This window comes from Macrobrachium nipponense, chromosome 40, assembly GCF_015104395.2.
Source record: "Macrobrachium nipponense isolate FS-2020 chromosome 40, ASM1510439v2, whole genome shotgun sequence".
Lineage (NCBI taxonomy): Eukaryota > Metazoa > Arthropoda > Malacostraca > Decapoda > Palaemonidae > Macrobrachium > Macrobrachium nipponense.
Window position 1 is genome coordinate 41986357 of NC_061101.1, and position 22243 is coordinate 42008599.

Sequence of the window (22243 nt, forward strand, 5' to 3'; positions counted from 1 at the left end):
ATTGGGCCAAGTGGCTGAGTTATGGGGTGGAGAAGTGGGTGGTAGATGATGTTCTTCAAGTGGAGTACCTACTACCATTTGACTTCTCTCCTCCTCTCTTGGACAAGCCGCAGCTCAGGAGGGCGTATCCTCCAGATTCTCTGAAGTTATGGGCTCTTCGGGAGGAAGTGCAGAAGATGCTGGACAAGGATGGGATAGAGGGAGTGGTGCATCCGTCTCCAGGGTTTTACAGTCATATCTTCTTGGTGCCCAAGGTGTCGGGAGGTTGGAGACCTGTGATCAACTTATCCACCTTGAATCACTTAATCAGGAAGACACAGTTCAAGATGGAGACCCTGTGTTCAGTGTTGGCAGCTGTGAAAGAAGGAGACTTCATGTTGTTGATAAACTTGAGGGATGCATACTTCCAGATTCCTATTCATCCGACGTTCAGGAAGTTCCTTCTCTTCTCTCTCGGGGACAGGGTCTTCGAGTTCAAAGTCCTGTGCTTTGGGCTGACCACAGTTCCTCAAGTGTTCACAAGGGTTTTCTCTCTTGTATCAAGTTGGGCCCATGCTCAGGGATTTGTTTGCTGAGGTACCTCAATGATTGGTTGGTCTTGGCAGGTTCCAGGGAAAAGCTGCAGCAGGACAGAGATCGTCTGCTTCGGTTTTGTCTGGAACTGAGCATCGTGGTCAACCATGAAAAGTCAAACCTCGTACCCAGTCAAAGGATTCTCTACCTGGGCATGGTCATTGATACGGTGGTTGCAAGAGTTTTCCCGTCAGATCAGAGGTTGGAGAAGTTGAGAGTGGTGGCATGCGACTTCCTCTTGGAAGCACATCAGTCAGCTCATCAGTGGCAGGTTCCTCTGGGAGTTTTGTCTTCCCTGGAGAAGCTAGTCCCTCAGGGGCGTCTTCATCTTCGGTGTCTACAATGGAGACTGGGGGAATTGTGGTCTCTGGCAGGGGACTCAACGCTGTTTAAGGTTCCTCTGACTCTGGAAGTGAGAGAAGACCTTCGTTGGTGGTTGGACAACCAAAATCTGCATTCTCTCCCACCGGACTACGTTCTGTTTTCAGACGCCTCCCTCACCTCCAACATCTTGGAGATGAAGGCAGCCTTCTTGGGTCATTCTGTCGTTCTCATGTCGGACAACACCACGGTGGTTGCCTATGTGAACAAGCAGGGAGCCCTGGTTTCACATCAACTTCACGCCTTGACCGTCGAGGTTCACCTGTGGGTGGTCAGCAATTCGGTAGAGCTCTCAGCCAGGTATATCCCAGGCAAACGGAATGTGGTCACAGAGTGGTCCCTTCATCAAGTAGTAGCAGACAAGCTCTTCCAGGTTTGGGGAAGACCCATGCTGGACCTTTTTGCAACTCTGTTCAACATGAAACTGGAGATATTATGTTCAGTGGTTCCAGATCCTTTAGCGTTAGTGGAGGACGCGTTCCAACACCCCTGGGATAACCTGGAGGTGTATGCTTCCCGTCCGTTTTGTTTGGTCCTTCAGGTTCTGAACAGGCTGATGAGTTCGCAGGGTCTCAGGATGACTTTGGTAGCCCCTCTGTGGCCTCAGGCAGAATGGTTTCCAAATCTGCTGTTGTTGTTGTCGGAGGTTCCGAGGGAAATTCCCCCTTGGCAGCATTCTCCTGTGTCAGCCAAAAGCGAAAAGGTTCCACCAGTCAGTAGAATCCCTGTCTCTTCACGGTTGGAGGCTATCAAGTACCTCCTCCGAGAGAGAGACTTTTCTCAGAGAACAGCAGGGATATGTCCAGCAGTCTCAGAAGGTCAACCTCTGCGGTTTACCAAGGCAAATGGGCGATCTACTGTGATTGGTGTCGTAAACATGGTTTTTCTCCACTTGCAACCTCTATTCAGCGAATAGCAGACTTTTTAACCTTCCTCAGAGATGAGAAACATTTGTCCATTTCTGTCAGTAGAGGCTACAGGGTGGCCCTGAGTTTAGTGTTATGCCTTAAAGGTATCAACATCTCCTCGTCTTGGGAACTTTCCTTGCTAGTTGAGGGGTTTGAGCAGTCGAGTTCTCCCAGGGAGCTCAAGCCTCCGATGTGGGATGTTTCCTTGGTTCTCAAGAGCTTCACTAAGGGTCCATATGAGCCTTTGCGTCACTCATCTGACAGGAACTTGACGCTCAAGACAGTTTTCCTCCTGGCCTTGGCATCTTTGAAGAGGGTAGGAGAGCTCCATGGTCTGAGCTATGATGTGAAACACACAAGGGGTTGGGGGTCGGTGTCCTTAAAATTTGTCCCGGAATTCGTGGCCAACCCAAAATCCCTCTGTGCACGATGATAGGTTCACTTCATTTTGTGGGTGGTGATGCCCAAGAGCTTTTGTTGTGTCCTGTCCGGGCCCTGCGTTGCTGTCTTAAAAGGACACGGCACCTTAGGCCAGGCTGCCGCTGACTTTTTGTTAGCACAGTACGTACAAAGAAAGAGGTGTCGAAGAATACTATACGAGAAGCCAGCAGACAGGCATACTTGACTTTATGATTCCACCACCACGTCTGTGCAGGTTAGAGCACATGACGTTAGGGATATTGGTCACTCTCTGGCTTTCAAAAAGAACTTGGCTGTACATAGAGTGCTGAGCGCTGGTACTTGGTTATGCCAGTCCACGTTCACCTCTTTCTTTCTTAAGGATGTTGCCCACAGATCTACGGACACGTTTTCCCTGGGTCCTGTGGTGGCTGCCCAACAGGTTGTGTAACTCATCATTGCCCTTAACAGGGCACTTTTGTATCTTACCTAAGATGATTGCGTGGATGAGAGAATGAGTGAGTTGGCTGGTCTCTTTCTTTCTCTTGTACCTCTCCCTCCTTCAGGCGGGTTAAGGAATAGACACATCATTCGCTGGACTGGTCTGATTACAGGTGAGTAAGGTAGTCATACTGATAGTGTGGTCGCTTGGTATACAAATATCCAACCCTCTGTTCAGTAGCATATGCTCCACTCCTTGGCAAGGGGGGAGTTTGGAGCAGTAACAAACCCTGGTGTGTTGGTTTGCTATTGGACAGTCAGTTTCTCTTTGCTTCCCTATGCAATGATTCTCCCATATAACATTGTACGTCACTCAGTATCTGGGTAGTTAGATATCAGTTTATTTAGCTTCTCACAGGTTTCAGTCCCTCTCCGGAAGTTATTTCTTCTGGAGCTGGACTGGTAGGTAGGCCCCCCAGCCCGTTTAGGATGTCTTGTACCTCCCTCCAAGTATGAGTCTATCCTATTGTTAAGACCGAAGTTTGTTTGGGTATGAACAAATGACAAATTTTCTAAGACAATTTGTATATTTCATAGCTACTAACCTGAGGTCTTAACATTGTACTGCCCACCTCTAGCCACCCCTCTGTCTGCTAAGACATCCTGAGTTGGGAAAGACTGACGTGGTGGAGTAGGTGCGTGATCCTTGACCACTCTTCACCCGATATACGCACGCCTTTCCAGATCTCACAAGATTCCTTGCTTTCATCTGCGATTTAACTAGGCGCTAGAAATTATCCTATTGTTAAGACCTCAGATTTGTAGCTATGAAAAATACAAATAGTCTTAGAAAATTTGTAATTTTTTATACACATCTGAACTTAAAACTCATAAATCATAGATTAGAAGTACTGTAATTGGAAAAATACACAACCTGGGGTACTGACAAATCAATACTGTTGTTGCTGTACAAAGGCAAAGGAAACAAAATGCTGTATATTAAACAGCATCAAACTTAATGGTAAAAAACCTAGATTCAATCAATAGGTGATGGTTCGAGGATCTGCTCTTAAATCATTCCCAAATGTATCATTACAAGCTGAAAGTAAAGCAGTGAATCCCCACTGTTCCCACACTGTGACCTAATAATTGTACCAAATTCAGTAAATCAAAGTAAAGACAATTGGTTGTTGTACTCAAAGTTTATTTTACCAGTGACATCTTAATAAATAATCAACTATGTTTTCTTGTTAGAGCTGCTTGACTTAATGAATGAATTAATGTAGAACTTGTCCTGTTACCAAACTTACTGCTCCTTGGGCTATCAGTAGAGTTGAAACTTGTAGCCATCTGAATTTTATGAGGAAAATTATGCTTATACAATATACTCGTGAACATAAAGACAACAACAATAAAGAATAAAATGCAAAAGTTCACACAATGGAAGTTATGTATATAATAACAGCCCAAATCTTTCATGAGGTTTAGTATTTGCTGCCTTATGTGATAAACACAATGTTTTTGCAATGAACCCAATTCTTCACTGTATGTTAGCCCTAAATGTGCACCAGCTTATTTTATATACAGGCTAAAGATTAAAAGAGCTTCCACTTTGTTGTCTGTAGTACATCCAGGCTCAAAAGTGCCATCTGATAGTAAAAGTCATTCCAGTTGTGTTTTGTCAGTTGATGTACTCCTACTTTGTTTGTTCCCAGAATTTTTATGCTCATTTCATTTTTAAATTTATAGTAACATTATTTCATTCCTTTGCTTCTTTGATTTGCATTCAGGTGATGGGTCTTGTTAGGGTCTCTCTTGTTTTTCTTTTATATCAAAACCATTGTAATAAACTTGGAAAGTATTTTCTATGGGGACAGGTACTTGCCACAGAGTAAACACCCACTCTGTTTAGCCTTGGATTTTGTTTTCATACTACTCTCAGTTTAGTATACTAATGGTGTAGGACTGTTAGGTTGATTGTTATTTTCCAAGTTTTATATATTTCATGAATGAGGTGTCAGTTGCAATATGCTTCATTAAGTAATGCATCACGGTGTGGTGTCTCTATTTTTTAGCAATGTTATTTGTAAAGATCATGGCATGTTTAATGATTAGTGCTTTTTCATCAATATTTCCATAAATACTGACTAGGTAATTCCCATATTGTGATTTTTGTGTGGTTACCTCATAGTATCTTCATGTCTTTATTAATCTTCATTTAGCTTAGCTAATGCCATCAGTAACTCAGAGATGTTTTGGAACTGTTTTTAAACAGTTTAGTAGTTTATTTTCTATTGAAATGTCTTTATTGTAGAGGACAGGTTTGTATGCTAGAACTGACTTCCATCACATATAAATTTTGAGCAGGTGATTGACGACAATTGTATGATGGAAAGAGGTGCTATAAGTGTTCATGTGCCTCATGGGGGGGGTTATTTCCTCTGCAGCATAGCCCTTGAGTTCTGCTTCATTGAGGCACTGTATGTGATAAGAGCTTCTTTGGGGGCAGAGAAGTTGCAAACAAAAAGTTGAACAGTTATTTTCTTTCCCATGCAAACTTGTGGAAGATAGTTTGTGTCAGGTCTTACAGAATTTACCAGGTGACTTAGTTTTGTCTTTGGATGTGGATAAAGGAAATCCCACTTTGTCTCCCAAAAGCAAATTGCTGCCATTAAGGGGCAGGGGTTTTGAAGTCTTTGCTCTGTGTGTGGGGGTGTGACCCCCACCCTCTCTTGTGCATGAGCTTGTAGAATTAAATCTTACACTGAGAGTGCTATTTCAGTTGATGCACCAGTTGAACATTTGATGTTCCTGTTGGTTGTAAATCTTGAATCCCTGCTTGTAAGTCCATAAAATAGCACTTTGTTAGCACTGTGATCACTGGCACGTAATTATTTTGCTTGTTCTTGTAATAGTTCTTAAGGGAAGAAATGTGAGACAGAGCCCCAATTATCCACAAGAACTTCTCTTAGAGATAGTACTCGAGCAGGTATTCAGTCTCCCTCAAGTGACCTCTTGATTATGCCTGTTGTTATAAGGAAAGTTCCAATCCTGTTACTTCATAATATTCTACCTTACAGGTTCAGCCTGCTCTCACATCAAGTGGCTAGTCAAAGACAATGATCATGCCCCTACCCCTTCACACCACTGATCTCACAATTCTAAATCACCTCATTCTCCTTCATTCAGGTAGTTTGAGAAAGCCTGCTTTTGCCTGTACTTTCTTGTAAAATGCTTCTCTTCGCAACTCTTCACCTTCCAGTTCCAGATTTCTACAGGCCTACAATTCAACTTTGTCAAGACCATGTGCCATCTCATGCTCAAGAGGCAAGCGCTAAGTATCCCATGTGAGTAGTGCACAGTAACTTTGATGAAACGCGGGCAGAAGAAGGGTTGGGTCACTCCTCCTTACTACTGTAGAGTCTGCTACAGATGATTCCTGGGCAAATGATTGTATGTCAAGTGTGTCACCACCTGAGACTCCATATAAACTGAGAGGGGTCAGACTTGGTGCCTTCAGCAAGAGTTACAGGGGTAGTGAACATCAACAGGGGAGCAAGACAAGACAGGATGAGGAGATTGTCCTTGATCTAGCAGTTTTGGTGTCATGTGGATAATATGGCCAAGTTGTGTCAATCTCTGATTATGCATCCCATGTCTCTGGAGAAGATGGTCCCACACTGCCATTTCAGATTACGTATCATCATTTCAACCGTATCTTAAAAGATCATGGTTTAGAGCACTACCAAACCGATACCCATTCATAAACTTGAAGGCTCTTCTGTGGTGATGAAACCCAAATTTCTTGTTAAGTGGATTTTTGCTTGTTCCTCCATATTGATGTTTTCAGACATGTCAAGTTAAGCATGGGGCGTACTCTTATTTTTAGACCTTCAGGTAACAGGAGGATTGACATCATAGGACAGGAGAAAGCGTATCAATTTCCTTAGGCCACAGACCATCTTCTTAGATTGCCAAGCATTCACTCCATTATCGGAAGGAAATGTTGTAGGGGTGAGGACCAACAACCCGGTGATGATGACTCACTTGAGAAACTAGAGAGTAACAATATCTTAAATTCTTTGTCAGCTAACAGTAGCCATCATGTGGATGGAGGTAAACAATGTCAGTATGATTCCAAGGTTCATTCCAAGAAGTCTCAACACACTAGCAGACAATCTCTGCCAGGAAAAGAAAGTCATGCCATTTGTGCATTGGATAGTCTTTTTCTGGTAAGCATGAACCACCAGCATCTCAATATTATTCAGGTAGACACAGCAGCCATATAGTAGATAGGCATAATATTTCATCCTTGGGACCATATGGAGGAGTACATACTCAACTGTTTCATCTAATTCCAAGGACCTGAGAACACAAAAAAGACTGGTAGATCCCTTGTGGCCATAACAGGAGTGGTTTGCAGACTTGTTAGCCATATTGTTGGACATTCCCATGAATGTCCTGACCGGGTAAAACTACTTGAGCAGCCTTACTTCTTATTTGCAGCAGCCATTGTAAGGTCATATGGGGATTCAATCAACAACTTCTTCCAGGATGAGTGAAGCAGATTCTGTGGTTAGTAGTGTAAATGAAGTAAAAGATGCACCGAAGTTTCTTTGACGCAATCGAGTTTTCTGTACAACATAAAATGCTGATTAACCATCAACTATGACCAGCAGCTCTCCAGTTGCACACCAGATGAGGTAGAGTGAGGGTGCATCCCATGGCTCTGGAAAGTGCTGCCAGATGCACAATCCATGGCTAACTTTATCCTTGAATAAAATAAAAACAGAGAAAACTAAAGGGGCATTGATCTAGTTGACTCAAGGATTTCATTGATCCCAGATTTCTTACTTTTTCTTCGATGAAGCTGGAACTTCTTTCTCTTTACCATCAAAGATTATGTCTGTCTTCTCAAAGTCATTTAAGTTTGTTTTGACTAGATATGGGGTTTTCAGTGAAGCTCCTCAAGGGTCGGTTGAATGTTTTCATTGAGACCTCTTCCAGGTCTGTAAGTCTTATAGTTATAAGGTCTTTTGTAAACCACTTCAAGGGGCAAAATTGCTGGGTCTCGAACTGAAGTGAGGCTTTTTACTGGTATTTACATCTTACAGCCACTCATTGTTTGTGAGAGTCAACAGCCACTTGTTTGTGAGAGTCATGTGTAGCATCTGTTGTTCATCAGTGAGACTCATTTGAACCTGACTTCCTTGTGAAGACCCAAGTGACAGAGGTTACCACATAATCCTTTGCCATCCCTTCGTTGATTTTTGTCATGAGTAACAAAGAGGACCTTCTACTTTGTCAAAGAAATACTATTCATAACTACACACCCACAAACGAGAGATTTCAAGGGTTATAACAGTCTGCAAGGTCTGAATCCTACAGGCATTCTTATTAGTTTTCCTCTTTATTTAAATATGTATAACTTCACTGACCAGAAAACCAGACTTGGTGTGTCTTACAGCTGGATTTAGAAAAGTGTCCTTGGCCACAGCAGGTGTGAATCATCAACTTGAGTCATTAATACATAACATGGTTTACCTAATAGAACCTGGTTGGTGTATTTGGGCATTAATAATTAAAAGGTGGTAATATTAAATAAAAGTAAGACTAATAATTGTTGCAGTTATAAATATACTATATTCAATAATGACACTTTCATAATTGTAATTACAGGACAAAGCCAAAATAGTAAAAATCCAGTTACTAGTAAGTGGTGATTTAGAGTACTACTTCCCTAGGAGGAGGTCCAGAAAATAAAAACAAACAAACTGGGTTGCTATGTGACAGGACACAAAGCTACTGTATCATTACTCAAAATCTTTGGACAGAAGCAACTAACTCAGTTTGTTTGTTTATGAATGAGCACTTAACCGCCCATATTGTTCCAAAGTGAATTTGAATCTATCAGGACCAGAGTCGGTACCAAAGGGTAACACTTCCACTTGTAAAGATCTTAGTAAAGAAAGATATATATCACCATTACCCTCAAGTGTATATTGGTCACATGTTGATGGAAATAGGTTTTTAAAAAAGTGTAGTACAATAGCAGGAAAAGGAATGGAAAGGACACTCATCCTGAACAGTGTGGCATTCTCAGAAGTCTGGGAGACTCATACTAGCTGTTTCCATCTTGACAAACATTTGAGAATTGAGGCAGGTGATTGATATGTCACTGAACTTCCCATTGATACATGTACTGCTGGTCTACAGGTACTATTCTGTCTAGTCGAAAAAATAATTTATGAAATATTCAGGCTGCAAATGTTGGCTGAATATGAGTGATAGGTTTGCATTGAAACAATGGGGTCGTATCTAAAGAATTTCAGTCATAGTTTCTGAGTTTTAAGCAGAATTTCTTAATTTCTATATATTAATAATGTTTTCTGAGCTGAAGTTATTGGTAAATCTTATTTCTTAGACTTCATTATCAATTTACCGAAGGTTTTCTTTACATTGCACTATGTATTTCTTTTTCAGGTGAAAGAGGCTCTGTCACACTATCGGTTACACTTATTTGAATCCCATAAGCAGCATTTTACTGTTGTAGTTGGTGGTGCATGTCCCTTGCCAGAATGCCCTCATGCTGCAGACAAGAATCCAATTATTCATTTCCACTGCACATACTGCTCCTTTACATCCACTGAGGTGAGTGTCTGCCTTCTGACAATGTCCAAGTGACTTGTTATTTCAACTTTTGTGATCAACTTTAGTTGGAGGTAATATCATTTCTCATGATTCTTGAATTTGATCAGGTTATGCAATAATATTGACATCATTTTCATGTCTGAACCCTTTGATTATAAATGCAAAATTTCAAGTACATTTTACCATATATAACCAAGATTCATGATCTTATTGAAAAATGGGATTGCCAGAAATGTTATAGCTGTACCATAATTATCATTGTCATCTTTTGTTTTAGTGTCTCTGAATCTGTATCTTAGTTGTAGTAAATTTCCGTCAGTTGAATATACCTAAAGAAATTGTTTATGGAATTAGGGAAAAACCTCTTGTGACTTTCCTTTACAAAGATTGAATTTTTTAACAGTTGATGGACTTGAGCAGTGATTTGCATTCATAATTAATGTTTGTGTTTAAACTTTACATTACTATGAAAAAATAATGAATATACTATAATAGTGAAAACCACAAAGATACAAAATGAGTGTGAATAAAAAGTAAATTTTATTTTATGAAAATTTAGCTGGATTTACAATAAGGCTATAGAAAAGTTATGAGTTTGTATTAAGAAATCAGTATTATTTTTATTTATTTATTTATTTTATTATTTTTTTTGCATATAAATTAGCATATATGAAATTCCTGAAATGATGTTGCCATACCTTCTTCTGGACACTATATTTCAACTGTTGGGCTTCAGTTTTGTTTTCTCCTTGAGCAATAAGTCACTCCATGCATAAACATTCAACTCTTGGTATCTCTGCAATTTTTGAAATTGCACTGCTGCATTTCGATAAAGATTTAATTTGAACTTTGTGACAAAAAGCACATGCACACTGTTTGTACAGAACAGTATTATTATCAAAGCTTTTTGTAATTTCGTAAATTTAGGTAACTTATATGTGTACATCCATTCATGTAATATTCTTTTGCCTTTTTCTATTAATTATTGTGTTCCCATGCATAGTATATTTAGCACGCAAATGAAATTTCGTTCCCTATTATTTCATGAATAACACATCTTTATCTTGTAAATGTACAGTGATCCATTTTTAGTTCATGTGGGTCTTGTATTGGGTATTTTCATACATTCAACTTCCCTGTCAGATATATACTTAGCTATAGACTCCGTCGTCCCCAACAGAAATTCAAATTTTGCGGCACACGCTACAGGTACGTCGTGTGATCTACCGGCCTGCCGCTGGGTGGCAGGAATAGGAACCATTACCGTTCTTGAACCAGATTTTCTCTGTCGCCGGGGCTGGTAACATCGTTTGCTAGTTCCATCTGACTTTGACTTTCGAATTTCATCGCCGTTGATCTTCTAGACTGCTATTTTGGTGACGTATTGGATCTTTGGCCTGGCATACGCTTTTGTGGACTGTTTTTTATATTTTGGATTTGGATTTTTCTCAGAATGTCTGATACTTCGTTTTCGTTCAGAGTGTGTGTGAATGAAAGTTGTTATGTGAGACTACCGAAAGCTTCGGTAGATCCTCACACTACTTGTAAGAATTGTAGAGGGAATGAATGCTCACAATTGAATACATGCGAAGAATGCAAGAATTTAAATGAGGAGGAATGGAAGATACTTGATTCTTATTTAAGAAAGTTGGAAAGGGATAGGGCTAGAAAAGCCTCTTCCAAGAGTTTGAGTAGGTCGGTCTCTAACGAGCCAGTTAGTAGTCGCTTGCCTATCTCTAATCCAAATGTTTCCTCCCACACAGCTTTACCTTCTCAATTGTCCGACTCTGCAAGTTCAACATCGGAAATTGCAAGTCTGAAAGCTTCACTTTTGGAGATGGAGCGTAAATTAAAGGAACTGGAAGGTAAGCATAGTGAAAGTGTTCCCAGTGAAGTGGAGGGTGCGTCTGATTGGCTCTGTCTTGCTCCCAGGTCTAGACCTATTCCAAGCTCCCAAGCCCAGAGGAGAAGGAATGTCGAAAGCTGTAGGGAGGTTTCAGAGAATCCCCACTGGTCAGGCGTCCCCTCGGCAGATTCTGCAGTTGCGTCCCAGATTGCCAAGGATAGTCGTTGGAAAGACATCCTAAAACAGTGCTTTTCTTCTTCTGATTCGTCTTCAAAGAAAGGATGGAGTTCGGACAGACTGTCGAGACCTTCTAAGAGATCTTGGAGGTCGCCAGTTTTCGACTCTAGCCCGGAAGAATTTCCGGAAGAATATCCTCCGGAAAAGAAGAGAAAGGAGGTATTTTCAACAGATGCTCCTTCCCCTACATCGGAATTAGAAAGAGAAGACGCAGCTACGAAGATCTTGGAACAAATGCAGAAGCAGATATCTTCCTTAGTAGGAGTTCTGAAGAAGGATCCTCCTAGAAGAAAGGATAAGTTCCTTCCAGTAAAAAGATCCCGTCCGATGGAAGTCTCTGAGAGCTGGGACGAGGCGCCTGCCAGGAGTCTGGCGCCAGGCTCCTGTCAGGCGCAAAGCGCCTACGAGGCGAGAGGATTTTGATGAATGGCGAAGAGCGCCTGAAACTCCTACCAGACGCAAAGCGCCTGAGGCGCCTGGAACGAGGCGCAAAGCGCCTGAAGCGCCTGAAATGAGACGCAAAGCGCCTGAGGCGCCTGAAACGAGGCGCAAAGCGCCTGAAGTGCCTGAAACGAGACGCAAAGCGCCTGAGGCACCTGAAAGGAGGCGCAAAGCGCCTGAGGCGCCTGAAACGAGGCACAAAGTGCCTGAAGCGCCCCTGGGAGGCGCCCTGTAAATGAGGCGCAAAAGCGCCTTTGGCGAGCGTGCTGAAGGCGCCTGGAACAAACCAGGCGCTTTAGCCTGAGCCGTGAACCTCCTGCCAAGTGCCATCGGCGCCCTGAACATAGCCATTTCAGGCGCCTGACTCCTGAAGCGCCTAACATCCATCAAGTGTCAACCTGGCACAAGGCCCCAACCAAGCTACAGGAGCCAGGCTTCGGGCGCTATGAATCAGAAGCTTTATCGGGAATGGAGTTGGAGGCGGACTGAGAGGCTCCTCTTTGGGAATTTTCGCAGGATCAGTTTTCGCCTGACAGGGTCTCTAGAATGTCGCAAACCAGGCTCGGCCGTAAGCCCCCTGTCAGGATAGGCCTGATTCTGCGAAAGTTGAAAGACATTCGAGGCCTTCTCCTGATAGGGACGGGAATTGTCGCACAGGCGACCGTCGCCCTTGTCAGGAGGGTCTTAGTGTAACTAAAGGCAAAGGGCAATATCGGCCTTCACCTGGCAGGGACTCAAGACGTCGCACAGGCGGCCGTAGCCCTTGTCAGGTTAGAGCTGGTGTTGCTAGGAGCCCTTCACCTTGCCTAGAGAGGAGTCCCCTTCCGGTTGCGCACTTCTCCAAACATCACTCCTCATGACATAGAAGATGTCTCGGACTCAGAAGAAAATAAGGGGGGAGGTCTTTCGGACTATAAGACCTTGACAGCCCTCTTATTGAAAGAATTCGGGGAGTCTCTGAGCCCTGCTGCCCCTTCTTCTCCTCGGTCTTTATTTTCGAGTACGAAGACTGCAAAGTCTTCCTCTTTTTTGAAGATGCAGCCTACCATCTCAATGAAGAGGGCTTTGCAGTCTTTCGGAAATTGGCTTAAAACCAGGGAGGAGGCGGGGAAGACTATGTTTACCTGTCCCCCTTCCAGACTATCGGGAAGAAGAGTGATTTGGTACAACACGGGCGAATCAATGGGACTTACTCTTCCCTCCTCTGCTGAAGCAGACTTCTCAACCTTGGTGGACTCGGCAAGAAGACACGCTCTTCCGTCAGCCAAAACGAACTGGACCATGTCGGAAATGGACCATCTCCTCAAGGGAATATTCCATGTCTTGGAAGTTTTTAACTTCTTAGAATGGTCCCTTGGGGCTTTGGCCAAGAAGACTCAAGACCCTGATTTCTTGGAACCAGAAGTCCTGCATAGTGTGCTCGCCTGCATGGACAAGGCGGTGCAAGATGGATCTGCGGAAGTGGCATCCCTTTTCGGGGCAGGAATACTGAAGAAGAGGGCTGTCTTTAGTTCATTCTTAACTAAAGCAGTCTCTCCAGTCCAGAGGGCGTCTCTCTTATACGCCCCTCTGTCTAAACAGTTGTTTCCTTCTCAATTAGTGAGGGATATTTCCCACACTTACTGAGAAGGCAACACAAGATTTGCTTGTGCAATCGGCAAAGAAACCAAGACTAGCCGTTCCTGTCACGAAGAGGGAGCCAAGAAGTATCCAACAGCCCTTTCGAGGGAGCTCTTCAAGCCGAGCCCCTAGGAAGAGAGGAGGGGAAAAAAGAGGAAGGTCTTCCGTTAGAGTCCCGAGGAAGAATCCAAAATGATATTCCAGTCCTCCAAGCACCAGTAGGGGCCAGGCTTCTGAAATTTTCAGAAGCATGGGCCTCGAGGAAAGCAGATTCTTGGTCCCTAGAAGTGCTCAAGAAAGGATACCTCATCCCCTTCAGGGACAGACCTCCATTGACGACGACACCGAGGGAGCTGTCAGCGAGGTACAAAGATCCTGTAAAAAGAGATGCCTTGCTTGGGTTAGTACAGCAAATGTTGGAGAAGGAGGCCATAGAGATCCTCACTCCCGGGGCTTTTACAATCGCCTCTTCTTAGTGCCGAAAGCCTCGGGAGGGTGGAGGCCGGTCCTGGACGTGAGTGCATTGAACCGCTTCGTGGAGAAGACAAAGTTCTCCATGGAGACTTCCAACTCGGTCCTTGCTGCTCTGCGTCCAGGAGATTGGATGGTCTCCCTCGACCTTCAGGATGCTTACTTTCACGTCCCCCTGCATCCTTCATCGAGAAAATATCTTCGATTCATGGTGCAGGGAAGGATTTATCAATTCAGGGCTTTGTGCTTCGGCCTCTCGACAGCTCCTCAGGTGTTTACGGCGTTGATGAGGAACGTAGCAAGATGGCTACATCTGAAGGGGGTGAGAATATCTCTTTACTTGGACGACTGGCTCATAAGAGCTCAGTCAAGACAACAGTGTTTGGAGGACTTGGAGATAACTCTGGAATTAGTCAGATCTCTCGGATTGCTCGTGAACCTCGGGAAGTCTCAGACGATCCCCAGCCAGAACATTGTCTGTCTGGGGATTCGGATGGATTCTCGGGGTTTTCGAGCATATCCATCCCAAGAAAGAATTACGAGGGGGTTGGAAAAGATCTCGGCCTTCCTAGAGAAAGAACGAAGCTCAGCGAGGGAATGGCTCAGTCTTCTGGGCACCCTTTCGTCGCTAGAGCAGTTCGTTTCTCTAGGGAGGCTACACATGAGACCTTTGCAGTTCCACCTAAGGAGAAGTTGGAACAGAAAGGCGGGAGAACTGACAGATACCTTTCCCATAGAGGAAAACATCAAGAACCACTTACGATGGTGGTTAGGTCCTCTAAAAAAGAACGAGGGAGTGTCCTTGTCTCTGCAGAACCCTCACCTAGTGGTGATCTCCGACGCCTCGGAAACGGGATGGGGAGCAACACTAGGGACAAAGGAAGTGTCAGGCAGCTGGATGAAAGAACAGACGACCTGGCATATAAATGCAAAAGAGCTCATAGCCATTCATTTGGCTCTGAGACATTTCGAGGACGAAGTCAGAGGCGTGGTGGTCCAGGTCAACTCGGACAACACCACTGCTCTGGCATATATAAGAAAGCAGGGGGGGACACACTCTTTCTCCCTTTACGAGTTGGCAAGGGATCTATTGGTCTGGACGGGGGAATGAAAGATAGTGCTTCTGACGAGATTCGTTCAAGGAAGGAGAAATATAAGGGCAGACAGATTGAGCAGGAAGAACCAGGTCCTTCCAACAGAAGGTCTGCCAGCAACTATGGTCTCTTTGGGGGAAGCCTCAAGTAGACCTGTTTGCAACGTTCCTCTCCAGAAGGATGGAGAACTTCTGCTCGTTGGGGGAGGATCCCAGAGCCCTGTCAGTCGATGCCATGCTCATGAATTGGACGGGCATAGACGCATATGCTTTTCCCCCATTCAAGATACTGGGGGAAGTAATAAGGAAGTTCGTGTCCTCGGAAGGAATGAGGATGACGTTGGTCGCTCCCTATTGGCCCGCACGAGAATGGTTCACAGAGGTACAGGAATGGACGGTGGACTTCCCCAGATCTCTTCCCGAAAGGACAGATCTGCTCAAACAACCCCACTTCGAGAGGTATCACAAAAACATCCACGCTCTCGCCCTGACTGCCTTTCGACTATCGAAAGATTGGTCAGAGCGAGAGGCTTTTCTCGCAAAGCTGCGAAAGCAATTGCGAGAGCAAGAAGATCCTCTACCATGCGGATATACCAATCGAAGTGGGAAGTTTTCCGTAGATGGTGCAAGGCGAAGAAGCTGTCCTCCTCCAATACCTCTGTGACCGAAATTGCTGATTTCCTTCTATATTTGCGGGAGGAATCTCAATTAGCAGTGTCAACTATAAAGGGTTATAAGAGCATGTTATCTGCTGTGTTCAGGAACAGGGGCCTGAACATAGAGAATGACAAAGACCTTCATGATTTGATTCGATCATTTGAGACGACTAAATCAAGGACTTTACTCACCCCTAGTTGGAACCTAGATGTGGTTCTCAGATATCTCACATCAGAGAAGTTCGAGCCTCCTGATAAAGCGTCCTTCAGAGACATCACAAGAAAGTGTATTTTTCTGATAGCTCTCGCTACTGCAAAAAGAGTAAGCGAATTGCAAGCTCTAGACTCGAGAGTGGGCTTTAAGGGAGACTCGGCAGTGGTATCTTTCAGACCTTTGTTTTTAGCGAAAAACAAAAATCCCTTAAGACCTTGGCCCAGAAGCTTTGAAGTAAAAGGGCTTTCTCAATTAGTGGGAAATGAAATTGAAAGATCATTATGCCCTGTTAGAGCATTAAAATTTTACCTACAAAAGAAGAAACAGTTGCAAGGTTGCACTCATAGCCTCTGGTGTGCGGTTAAGGACCCGAAGAGACCAATGTCCAAGAATGCATTAGCTTTTTTTGTCAGAAATGTAATAACTGAAGCGCACATGAAGTGTAAGAGTGATTCATTTACGACATTATGAGTTAAAGCGCACGAGGTATGTGCAGTTGCTACATCATTATCGTTCAATAAGAACATGTCGATGAAAAACATCTTAGCAGCCACGTATTGGAGGTGCAACTCGGTGTTTGCCTCCCATTATTTAAAAGATGTGAGGGTAACATACGAGAAATGCTTCTCTCTGGGTCCGTATGTATCAGCGGATACAGTGCTGGGTAAAGGAGATAAGACTGATCCTTAAATTTTTCCTTATATTTTGTATAGTTTTGATTTCGAAATAGTTTGGTGTTGAGTTTTTAAGGTTGTTTGAAAGGTGGTTGGGGATAACTCCTTTCAATCGTAAATACTAATCCACGGTTAGGATCGGGTGATCGGGATCAGTGTTGTACTCCTTTGTATGCCATTAGGCATAGGTATATTGTCATGTAAGTGGATAGGACCCCAGTGACAATTGCCATCAGGTTCTGTCGAGTAAGTGGATATGACCCCATTGACAGTCCTCACAAGAGTTCTCAGCCATAGGTCACATCCTCACTGAGGCTTTTGAGGCAAAGCAGACTTCTAAGCAGTAGCTATGAAATCTTCCGCCAAAACAGGTAGGAACCAGGGTATTGTTAATTATTTTTATTACCTACAACGTATGTTGTTTACCTGTCTAATCAGTAATTAGCTGTCTCTTACCCTCCGCCAAAGGTGCCAATCAGCTAAGTATACAGTGGACCCCCCGTATTCGCGTTCTCCGGATTCGCGGACTCACACATTTGCGGATTTCTCTCGGGAACGTTTCCCTGCATTATTTGCGGAAAATTCGCGCATTCGCGGTATTTTTCTATGAGAAATATCCACAAATTCCTGGTTTTTTTAATCAATTTCATCATAAAATGCACTTTTTGTGATAAAACTATTAAAAAAACCAAGTATGAAAATTTTTAGTGGTTTTTCTTAAGTTTTAACTAATAAAATAGGCTGTTTTTAGCGTTTTTATAGGGTTTCCAAACATTCGCGGATTCTAACTATTCGCGGGGGGGGTCTGGTACGCATCCCCTGCGAATACGGGGGGACCACTGTATATCTGACAGGGAAGTTGAATGTATGAAAATGATATTGTTATTGTACAATAAAGTTTCATACATACTTACCTGGGAGATATATACGATTAAATGGCCCACCCAGCCTCCCCTCAGGAGACAGGTGGAAGAGAAAATCTGGTTCAAGAACGGTAATGGTTCCTATTCCTGCCACCCAGCGGCAGGCCGGTAGATCACCTGACGTACCTGTAGTGTGTGCCGCGAAATTTGAATTTCTGTTGGGGACGACGGAGTCTATAGCTAAGTATATATCTGCCAGATAAGTATGTATGAAACTTTATTGTACAATAACAATATCATTTTTCTAGTTTATAAAGATATTGAATGAAGTTCTTTGAAAAGAATTTGGTAAAAAGAAATATGAAGGAAATTTGTAGAAATAATACTATTTTTACCATACTCTTAATGAAATATGAATTTTATTTAAGTAACTTACCAAGTAATTATACAGCTATGGTTCCCTAAGTTACAGCAGCTTAAAAATTCAAAATTGGCACTGTGGTGCTACTATCATTTGTGTGTGGTAATTAGGACCCGCCCACTATCCTGGACTCAAGGAAACAAAGTTCTCTACCGGCTTCTGGCCAACATTGGTAGTTTATGTGCAGCTACTTGATTTATTATGGTTTGCTTTTATCAGCTAAGATTGTTAATTGAGGTTAATTTTGTAAGTTTCCAAGTTAACAGTGTCAGCTTCTAATTCTTCTAGTATTAGTTTCTGTTCAGAAGTTTGCAGAACTAGATTAACAAAGTTTTCTTATGATAATCATTCTAAGTGCATTCAGTGTAGGGGACAGGAGTGTTATTCAGAATGTCAGGATTGGGAGGAGAAAGTGGAAAACGTTGAAATCTCACCTTGAAAAACTAGAGAGATAAGAAGAGGAAGGCAGCCCTTAGAGCTGAGAATAGGACTAATTTAGAATCTACTCTTGTAACTTTAGTAGTGGAAGATAAATCTGTTACTCTGTTCATCTCATCAGATCCTAAGTCTTCCTACTTTACCACCTGCTCCCAATCCAGATTCCCATGATTTTGGCCTTCAAGCCATTGTCAGCCTCGAATCAAGGATTGATCATAAATTTGGGATGCTTACTTGTACCCTGATCGAAATGTTATAATTATTATTGTACAGTGCAGTGAAAAGTGCAAATTCTGTGAGTGTTGAGGAGGTGGCTGTCCATCCCACAAGTGCTCTTAGGCAAAGGTCCCTTTCCCGCTCCCCTGCACTGGGGAGAAGACATACGTACTGGAAGCCCAAGGAAGACTGGTGGGGTTTGCCCACGGGCAGTTACTCTCTCTGTCGAGTCTGTACGCCCTCAGACTTCGACCAAACCGCCATTGGAAAGATGTTTCCGTGCATCAGTTGTCCTTGGACTCTGATTTGTCCAGTCCGGGTAAGAAAAGACGCCCATATAATTTACTGATGTGCCCAGACCGCTCAAGAGACGTTCGGAACCCGAGGTTTCCTCTCAGACAGCTGGCAAGAGGTTCAAAGAGGTTAACCCTCAGTCTTCATGCAATTTTCACATACAGCAAGTTTCTCCTCCTCATGGTTGGGTAGGAGACAGCCCTGAGCACCCAGTCTCCTTGCAGAAGTGCCCAAAAAGCCCATCTACTGGAGTGTCATGCACCCACCTTCTCGCAGACCTTGTACGCTTTCAAGCAATCAGCATTAACTACGTCTTGTCAGGTGCCCACTAACATACACCTGGTGCCAACAGACCAATCTTCTCAGTCTTCCGACCACCCCACGCCCACGTTGAGCGCCCAGCTACTGCTGCTGTTCATTCAACTCTGCAAGTGTCTAGCATCCGAGTTCAGAGTGCCTAGCACCCACTCAATAGGACCCAACTCTCTATCAAGAGCATACTCCGACATCTGTACAAAAGGATTTTGCTTCAACCCCATTGCAACATCAACATTCAGAGCCTATGAGCTTTTTAAAGAAGACTTCTGCTGCTTCAGAATCGAAGGACAAGAACTTGTCTCTAATTTCTTCAAAGGAAGGAAAGAGACCATGCAAGAGTCTACACCTACAGCTTATTCTTCTTTGCATAAGTTTCTTCTGGACTCATATCCAGACTGCTTCACCCCCTCTGTTCCGTCCTCTCCAGCCTCCACCCTACTGATGAGGGTATGTACTTCAGAAGAACAGCCTTTGCGTCAGCAAAAGTAATGTTCTTCTCACCTGAACTTGATCACTTTATCAAAATTATTTTTAAGGTGTTCAAGATCTTTAGTTTTCTTTACTGGGTTATCGGAGCCTTACAATGGAAAAAAGAAAATTCTCCAGCAATTGGTGAAGACGTCTCCGTTGACTTATTAGGCGTACTGTCTTGTATTGACAGAGCTGTCAGAGATGATTCATTGGAACTGGCCTCGCTTTTCACTATTGGGAGTTTTAAAGAAGCAAGAGCTCTGGTACTTGTTTACTTCTAAACAGGGTTGGCAATGATTAAATCATACTGATTTAATCAAGTGATTAAATAATTGATTTTTTCATTTAAAAAATCATGATTTTTTTATTTTCATTATTTTAATTTTAAAGCAAACAAATGAAAATTATGGATTGGAGGTTAATAAAAACTTAAGCATAAATGTGCTGCATCTATTTATTTTGATATAAAAAGATTGCAAGTACATACTTTAGTCCAGAACTGGAAACTTAAAAGATAACTCAATAGTAATTCTTTCTGTCATAAAATACATTTTGAGGAAAAAAAGGATTGGAAAAACATCTAACAAATCAAAAAAATCAAATAAATATAAAAATCAATTTAAAAAAAAATCAAATAAATCACTGATTTTTAAATTTTTTTTGATTAAGAAGAAAATCAAGATCATCAACAATGCTTCAAATAAGGTCTCGACCACTCACAAGTCAGCTTTGCTTTTTGCTCCTCTGGATAAGGCTCATCTTTTCCCTCAGGAGACAATTAAGGATATTCTGTCAGACTTTGAGAAGAAGTCTACAACATATCTGTTAACACAGTCTAATAGATGTCCAAGACAGCCTACACCCTTGTCATCGATTTCTACCTCTCCCTTGCAGACTCAGGCCTTTCAAGGGGGAAAGCAGAAAACTCGATCAAGACAAAGATCCAACCTGTGACCTAAGTCAGTTAAGAAGTCTCCACCTTTAAAATTTCCCAGAAGAAGTAGTAGCACACACAACAGCAAGATATGTAAGTGAGTTACACGCTATGAGCAGGAAAATAGGTTTCTTGCAAGGAGATGCATTATGCTCCTTAACTTTGAAATTTTTAGTTAAAAATGATGATCCTGCCAACTCTTGGCCTCGCTCATTTGTGATTAAAAACCTCATGGACATATTAGGTCTAGAGGAAGAAGAAATGCTCCTTTGTCCTGTGAAATCCTTCAGTTACTATCTCTGAAGGACAGAGAAAATTAGAGGACCGTCGGAACACCTTTGGTGTTTGGTGAGAAGCTCAGTTGGTCCTTTGTGGAATAATGCAATCTCCTTATCTCATCTCAAAAGATCGCTCTCATTAGATGAAGGCGCTTTCAACTTTCTTAAAGTGAAAACTCATGAAGTTAGAGTGGTGGCCACATCTCTAGCTTTAAGGCATAATGCATCACTTTCGTTAATTGAACAAGCAATTTTTTGGAGATGTAAATCGGTCCTCGCTTCACACTAGTGTATCAGGGACATAAAGATAGCATTTGAAAATTGTAATACTCTAGGTCCTTTATCCGTGGCTGGTATGGTGTTGGGGGGAGAAGCATAGGAAACCTACTGTTCCTTTGCTTTCCACTCGCCTTAAATCAAGGTTTGTGTTTTTGGGAAGTCTGGGGGTACTTTGTATGTGGAGTACCCACCAAATTGGTGTCATTTTAATGGGATGGGTAATGGTGGTTTTTATAATCACTGTGTATGTGTTGGTTGTTTTTATTCTGGTCTATGGCCTGGGCAAGAGCAAATTGTACTTCTGGCTTTGTTAGCACAAGGTTTACCTCCTCTGTTGCAAAGTCCCCCACTAATGTAGGAGCAACTCTTGTCTCTACTGCCACGCTCTCTACGACTTGAGTAAAGCACCAACCAGAGGCAGTAACTTCCTAGCAGCTTTCTCAACAGGTAAGGAAACAAACAGCCATTTTTATTAATGCTGGCAACTATTTTTATTCCAAATTCATTAACCCATTACATAATGCTTTGTTTTAAATATTTAATGCTATTCCCACCTCCAGGCAGTGTGGAATCAGCTATGTAATTACTTGGTTAGTTACATAAATAAAAATGACATTTTCATAATAAAATTATATTCTATTTATGCTTACCACGTAATTACATGATCGCAGCCTACCCTCCTCCCCACACATGGATATTAGGGCATAAAATGAATTGACTGTCCTGCTAGTTTGTTTCCTAAAGTCCCAGTAGTAGGTGGGTCCCAGTTACATACACACAAACGATAGTAGTGCCACAGTGCCAATTTTGAATTTTTAAGCTGCCATAGGTTATGGAACCATAGCTATGTACTTACTGGGTGAAAGTATAAATAAAATCTAATTTTATAATAAAAATGTCATTTTCATTCTATTTTTCCATTTGAACTTGCTTGTAAAGTCTTTTAAACTGTCTTTATTTTAGGCAGAGTTCCATTGATTACTTGAAATTTTAATTGTAGTTTCAACCTCTTCATTCTTTGTATATGTATTGGCAATTTCAATTTGTCTGTTTGTGTGGGTTTCATCTCTTCCGTATAGTTTAAGGGCATTTTATATAAATGTTATATTAATGCTAGTTTTATCAT

General features: G+C 42.5%; 1 protein-coding gene across 1 annotated transcript in view; it reads left to right on the forward strand.

Annotated features, from left to right (window-relative positions):
* The window catches only part of LOC135212221 (gastrula zinc finger protein xFG20-1-like), a 143635-nt gene that overhangs the window by 24865 nt on the left and 96527 nt on the right, over positions 1-22243 (forward strand). Inside the window, exon 5 of the mRNA XM_064245663.1 lies at positions 9186-9353. Coding sequence (XP_064101733.1) covers positions 9186-9353 — 168 coding nt within the window. The remainder of the gene's footprint in view (positions 1-9185; positions 9354-22243) is intronic.